This window comes from Myxine glutinosa, chromosome 9 (genome assembly GCF_964187855.1).
Source record: "Myxine glutinosa chromosome 9, kmMyxGlut1.1, whole genome shotgun sequence".
Lineage (NCBI taxonomy): Eukaryota > Metazoa > Chordata > Myxini > Myxiniformes > Myxinidae > Myxine > Myxine glutinosa.
The window spans coordinates 25,396,482-25,403,500 of record NC_136269.1 but is presented as its reverse complement, the minus strand read 5'-3'; the positions used below and the strand labels follow the sequence as shown (position 1 = coordinate 25,403,500).

General features: G+C 48.9%; 1 protein-coding gene across 1 annotated transcript; it reads left to right on the top strand.

Moving 5' to 3' along the window:
• The first annotated feature begins 461 nt into the window (after positions 1-461).
• LOC137435798 (protein FAM200C-like) lies at positions 462-2,126 on the top strand. The gene has a single exon (XM_068129744.2). It carries the CDS (start codon positions 462-464, stop codon positions 2,124-2,126), a length of 1,665 nt encoding a protein of 554 aa, XP_067985845.1.
• The last annotated feature ends 4,893 nt before the right edge of the window (positions 2,127-7,019 follow it).

Here is a 7,019-nt window from a genome sequence, read left to right as displayed (position 1 = left end):
ATTATTGTCTAACCCAGCGTTTCTCAACCGGGGGCCCGAGGCCCCCCAAGGGGGCCACGGGCCTTCGACAGGGGGGCCACGAGCGGACGCCGAAAACTGCGATTCAGAATGCAGAAGCTTGTAATGTACAATTAAGGTGACGAGTCTCCGGTCATAGTGTCAAAGTAAAAAGGGTAGATGAGTTTAACCTTCTCTAAAAAAGGGTAGATGAGTTTCTCTCCATCTCTTTCTGCTTCTTTACATCTCTACTTCCTTTCTTCTCCTTCCCTCCAGAGCACTTTTCTAAACCTAATTTTCAACCTTACTGTATTACCGTTACAAAAGTAATTAATTCGTATTTGCAATTTTTTTCTCAGATGTCGAAGGCTCGAAAATAGAATGACAGCTATGTCAAGTTTGGATTCACGAATGTCAGTCGAGATGGCGTGGACTGCGCGCAATGTCTGCACTGCTCGGTCGTGATGTCAAATGCGTCACTACGTCCTTCCAAACTTTCAAACCATCGCGACAAGATGCATCCCGGAAGGAAGGAAGATAATATCGACGCTCTGTCTGCGAAACGATCACGATATGACAGTGAAGCGACACTTCCCAAATTTGGATTCCGGCCAGAAGAAAAACCTGCTCTTCAATCCAGCTACGAAGTGGCATACCGAATTGCAAAGTGCAAGAAGCCGCACACTATTGCTGAGGACCTTATCAAGCCATGTACAGAGAAAATGGTGGAATTGATGATCGGACCAGAGGCTAAAAAGAAGATCCAGCAAGTTTCGCTCTCTAATGACACGATCCGACGACGGATTGACGACATGGCTGCTGATGTGTGCCGTCAAGTTTGCTCCGAAATCAAACGAAGCACGCTCCAGGCTAGCCTTCAATTAGACGAGTCTACCGACACCGCCCTGGACAGCCAGTTGATCGCCTTCGCTCGCTATGAGAGAAAGGGAAAGATGAAGGAAGAGTTCTTGTTCTGCAATACCCTACCAACCACAACGACAGCGGCAGATATCAAAGCTATTGTGGACTCTTTTTTTGAAGCTAACGGACTCGGTTGGCAGAATTTCAAGCACATTTGTACTGATGGTGCCCCAGCGATGGTCGGTGTCAGAGGAGGGTTCGTCACGCTTGTGAAGAACGAATGGCCCCATGTGACGTCCTCCCACTGTTCGCTCCACCGATACGCTCTTGCGTCAAAGACTCTTCCGCCTCGTTTGCTGGAAGTCATGGACGTCGCGGTCAAAGTGATCAACTTCATTCGTGCGAAGGCCAAAAATCATCGGCTCTTCCAACTACTGGCCAACGAAATGGGAGCGGAACATGTTGGACTTCTGTTCCACACCAAAGTCCGTTGGCTATCGAGGGGGAAATGCCTCTCTCGGCTGTATGAACTCCGGGTTGAGGTGGAAATCTTCCTGCGAGACAACGAAAACAACCTCCATGTCCACTTCGACAATGAAGAGTTCGTCATGATGCTCGCCTACCTGGCCGATATATTCGGCCAACTCAACGAAATGAACCAGTCCTTGCAAGGCCGTGATGTGACAGTCAGTGACGTTCAAGACAAGCTTGCCGGACTGTCTGCTAGAATGGAAGTCTGGCAGGCACGAATCAAGGCCGGGTCCACTGCCTCGTTTCCTTTCTTGGACGAGCACCTGCAGACGCAGAGGATTGAGCTTCCCGTCGGCATCAAAGATTGCATCACTAGACATCTCGACAATCTCTCCGCTGAGTTCAAATCGTATTTCGACGATGCACCGTTGGATGTTCCATGGCACAAAGACCCGTTCAACGCCAAAATTGAACCTACTGAAGACGAAGCAGAGGAGCTGGCAGAGTTGAAGGTTTCAAAAGCAATGAAGCTGGTCTTCAGTAACAAAGAAGACCTCTCCACCTTCTGGTTGTCTGTTCAGGATGCGTATCCACTACTCAGCAAGAAGGCATCCGTAATGCTCATTCAATTCGCCACAACATATCTTTGCGAATCTGGATTTTCTGACCTTGCGACCATTAAAACAAAGTCCAGAAACCGTCTTGACGTTGGGAACGATATTCGCCTTGCTGTGTCCAAGACGGAGCCGGACATAAGAGGCCTCGTCAGACAAGCCCAACAGCAAGTGTCTCATTGATTGTATTGCTTAGAAAAATGTTTACTTTGATTTATCTTTTAAGACTGAGTAAATAAATTTCATAAAACGAAATCTGCATCTTTTATTGAAGGGCAGGGGGCCACGAATGTTAAGCGACTCGGTAGGGGGGCCATGGGCCATCAAAGGTTGAGAAACGCTGGTCTAACCCCTCAAATTTAGCTTCTAGCCGCTCCCCCATTTCTCCCATTTTGCCCCCCAATCGCTCACTATCAGCCCTCATTTCGTCCCTTATTTGCTCACCCATTTTTTTCATTTCCCTGCTTCTTTTTTCGTTGTCGCACTTCGACTCTGCCATGTATTCGCTAAACCGTGCCATGAACTGCTGCATGTCAAACGGCTGCATGTTAAAGCCCGCTGATACAGCGGGCTCGGCTACCGCGCGCTCGTGCGAGGCGCCTTTTTGCGCGCCTGAAACCTCGTGCGCGAGGGCGCCATTTTGCGCGCCTGATACCTCCTCAACCACCTCCTCATTGCCCTCCTCCATTTCTTCCCTCCGATCCTGGTTTACCCCTAACCCCTCCTCTAGTTCCCCCACCGGCATCCAATCGCCTTGACTAGCCATGGCGCGATTTCAAAATTCGGGTTTTTCTTTAAAACAAATTTCAGCAGCTTGTAATTTTGAGCGCGTTAAGCGCGCTTCGGGTCCGACCCCGCTCCCGACACCAATTGTTACGGACCGCGGATAAGGATGTTGGTTTGCCGAGCGGATGGCACCGCGGCCGAACAGTTACCCGGACTAACCCGATTCCCGAACGTTGGCCGGATCGTGCCACAGATATTCAATATGGAAAAGACAAAAGCGACACGGATGTGAAGGAGAAGAAGACAGAAGTAGGGAATACGAATATAATTTATTTACTATTTACAACCAAAAGTAACCAAGGAAGAAGGAAAGATAAGAAAATAATTTACAGAAGATATTAGAGACACAGTGCAACGCTAGCTTACCTACAGTCTTAATTAACCCAAGGACAGAACAAACAAGGACAGACTCACACGGGGAATGATGATAGGACTGGCAGGAGGTGGATGGCTGGAGGGAGAGGAAGGTCCACGGATACTGCAGCACGATCGGCGCGTTTGGCAGCCGCCGTTCCTTCGCGGCCCCGCTCAAAATTGCCGTCAAGGCCCCAAGCTGCTGTGTCTGAAGCTGCTGTGGCTGCTGCTGAAGCCGCCGCTGTTGCTGCTGTTGAAGCTGCCGCGGTTGCTGCTGTTGAAGCTGCCGCTGTTGCTGCTGTGGCTGCTGCTGCTGCTGCGTGGACGTCGCGTGCTTTCTCCAGGACTCGTCTGACTCGTCTGGTCCAACCACTCAACTCAACAACGTCCTTGCTTCTTGCGCGCGCGCTTTTATAGCGCCTCAGGCGATCAAGCCGCCGGCCTTCAGGACACGCCCATCGGTCAGCTCGCCTCGGCCCTGATTGGTCGGCACGGCCCTCTGGCTCCGCCCTTGATGACGATGGGCGGGCACGCCCTTCTTCCCCGCCCCGAGCACATGTTCAATGGTGGTTTTGGGGCGAAATCAGCAACCCACAGCTGTAGCAAACCTGGCAAACTGCCCAGTGCAGTTGGCAATGGAGGCTTGGAGGGGATGTAATTGGCAATTGAGGCTTGGCAATGGAAGTTTTGGGAGTGGGAATGGGGAATGAAGGGAATCTATCTTATTTCACTTGGTGCAATGGAGTGTCATCTTAATGGAAGACAAGGCCTTACCCTAATACACATAATAAAGATATAACTATCAACAAGGGGGAAATCTATGATTGGCTGACGTGATTGTTTATGACCTAATTATGGGACGCCCTTTGACCTTTATACATAACTGGAGTAAGGAGGGTCCAGAATAAAGCAATAATAATAATAAACAATAAAAAAACACAATCCTCATATCCACAACAATATATATATATATATATATATATATATATATATATATATATATATATATATATATATATATATATATATATCTCCCTCACCCCTCTTTCCCTCACCATTCTTTCTTTTTCTGTCTCTCTGTCTCGCTGTCTCTCTCTCACTCTCTCTCACCCCCTCCTCCACCCCTCTCTATCTTTTCCCCTATCCCCACCCCTCTCTAACTCTCCCTCACCCCCTCTCTGTTTCTCCCACCCCTTCTCTCTCTCCCCTCCCCCTCTCCATCATTCCCACTCCCCTCCTCGGACCACCCTCCCTCCAAAAGTGCACAGTATAGCAACATGTGGTGAGGTTTCTCTTTACACCTATTATTTCTCCCTCGCCCTCCCCTCTCACCTGCCCCCATTTTTCTCTCTCCTCTACCCCTCTCTCTCCCCCCCCCTACCTCTTTCTCCCCCTCCCTCATTACCATTCCCCTCCTCACACCACCCCTCCCTCCTGGAGTACAGTATAGCGACATGTGGTGAGGCTTCGTTCTCTTTGTCCCTCCCCTACCCCTTTCTTCTCATCCCTCATATCACCTTTACCCCTTTCCTTCCCTTCCCTTCCTACCCGCTCTTCACGCTGCCTTCCCCTCTCCTCACACTGCCTTCACTTTCCCGCATGCAGTCTTTACTTCCCCTCCACGTATGCTGCTTTCCCATCCCATCCTAAACCTCCTCCATCTCCTCCTCTCTTTCATCCCCCTCCCCCACCCTCCCACCCTTTCATTTTCCCCTCCCCTCTCTTTCCCACCCCTCCGTCTCCTCACCGCTCCATCCTCCTCTCTGCCTCCCCCCCCCCCCCCATCTTCATAGTCCCGCCAAGCAGCAGCATTTCATTATTGCCGGGCATCTTTGCTGGATATATATATCCAGCAGCATTTCAGCTATATATATTGTTGCGGATCTCAGAACGTCGGCCTTCCCCTTACCAAGGGGGGATTAATCCCCGTGTCTTTTTTACTAGCCGACGCGATCCGGGGCTATCACGTTCCTTCTAGTGGGGCAGCTTAGGTAGTGGATGGGGACATGCCGGATAAAAGCACCAAAATTTTATCAGGCAATCTTCAGGGTCCCAGCTATGATTCTATAACCGGCGCCAAGCGATACGACCACTCTTATTTGAAATTGTTTATTATTTGTGAATTTTTTTTTTGACATTTTCGGGAAAAATTTTTTTTGGGGTTTTTTGTAAAAGAAATGTTTTTATTGCAGAAATGAGAATCTTTTCCGAACATTTTGGTGTAATTGTTTTTAAAATCGAACATCTAGAAGTATTTTAAAACAATATTTGAAAATTAGGTGTCTCGGGTGCATTTCCTCAATTTGGAAAATTTCTTGGAATTTTTTTTTGGTTTTTGGAAAAGAAATGTTTTTATTGCAGAAATGAGAAACTTTTCCGAACATTTTGGTGTAATTGTTTTTTAAATCGAACATCTAGAAGTATTTTAAAACAATATTTGAAAATTAGGTGTCTTGGGTGCATTTCCTCAATTTGGAAATGGTTCTTGCAGAGTTTTGTGGTTCTTGCACAAGGATACCAATGAGGTCTGACTTCTTTCCTTGGCGCAGTTTTCCTCTTTCAGATAGAGAAGGGGGCTGCGGATGATTTTCATGCTGGAAGAAGCTTCTCATATCTGTATCCCTGTTCTGAGCAACTATGTACAGACGAGAGAAGAGGGACACATCATCTTTCAACAGGGAAACATCCTCTGACTGCTTCCTCTTCCCCTTGGATGGTGACCTGAAGAGAGGCAATGAGTTCCTCTTCACAGGCTCATGTATGGACTGCCTTCGTTCAGTGATGATAGCCTTGTTGTAGCTGTCGTACTGAGCCTTTCCCACTTCTTCTATGGTATGCACAGTGTTGGCCACAGATTCTTCAATCACATGCCGCGTGTCGAGTGCAATCAGCTCGCTTCCTTCATCTAGGAATGGGTTGCTCATCTCGTTGATAACTTGAATAAGGCCCAGTGTTTGCTCGTGAAATGTCTTCTGCGCAGACAGACCTTCTTCGTGGTGCTGGCGTTCATCTTCTGAGGTGGCAGTGCACTCCCGCTCAAACTCAGTGAGAATGCGTGCCTGCTCAGGTCCGGTGATCATCCACTTCTTAAAGGCTGGTGGGTTTTCAGTCAGGCCGACTGCTCCTCCAGAGCCCTTCACAAGCTCATTATTTTGTTCATGGGCTTGGTCGATCGGAATGCTGGAGAACCTTCTGGCTGTCTTCTGAACAACCCAGTTGCCTCTGACAATAAACTCCTCTTCGATTGTTGGAGGGAGGCTCTCCATGTCGCGGATGTGGATCGGGACCCATCTGGCATAATTATGGTGGTCAAGTGCGAAGAACCATGGTGCCAGGGCTTTCAGAGACTCGACATACAGGGGAAAGTCTCTTTCTCTGTGAGCGCGAACGAAGGCGAGTCCCAGGAGCTCAATCCTCAGGATGGTGTCCCAGTACTGAAAGGTTGGACTCTTCGTGATCATGCTTTGTTTCCAGTCCTCTTCTGTCCTATCTTCAGTTGCTGCACCAGCAGCTCCCTTCAGGTAGGCATCATTTTGCAGCTTGGAGAGTGCCAGAGCGCTGACTTGGTGGGCATGCCTGGTTCTCGTCAGGTGTGATGCCTTCAGGAAGGATTCAGCTGTGCCAGCAGAGGCTATGCCTGCCTGGTTTATTGCTGTCGCCCATCCAGATCCGTCTAGGTAGTCTCCAAGTGTCTTCCACACCGCCATCTCCAGGTGGAGTCTGCCGAACATGACAACATACTGGTCTTCACCGTGTGTGGTAGGCCAGTGCCACTGAATGAACTTGGCAAGCGCATACAGCAGAGCATCCATTGCTATTATTGGAATCTGTCCAGGGTTCAGGAACTGTGTAGATTCACGGATGACATCCATTCCATGCTTGATCATTGCAGGTGTGGCTGCCTTCTCATTGAAGAGAGGCAGAAGTTGAGTGATG

Excerpts from the sequence above, each read along its gene's own strand:
- LOC137435798 (XM_068129744.2), top strand. The coding sequence starts at position 462 with ATGTCAAATGCGTCACTACGTCCTTCCAAACTTTCAAACCATCGCGAC.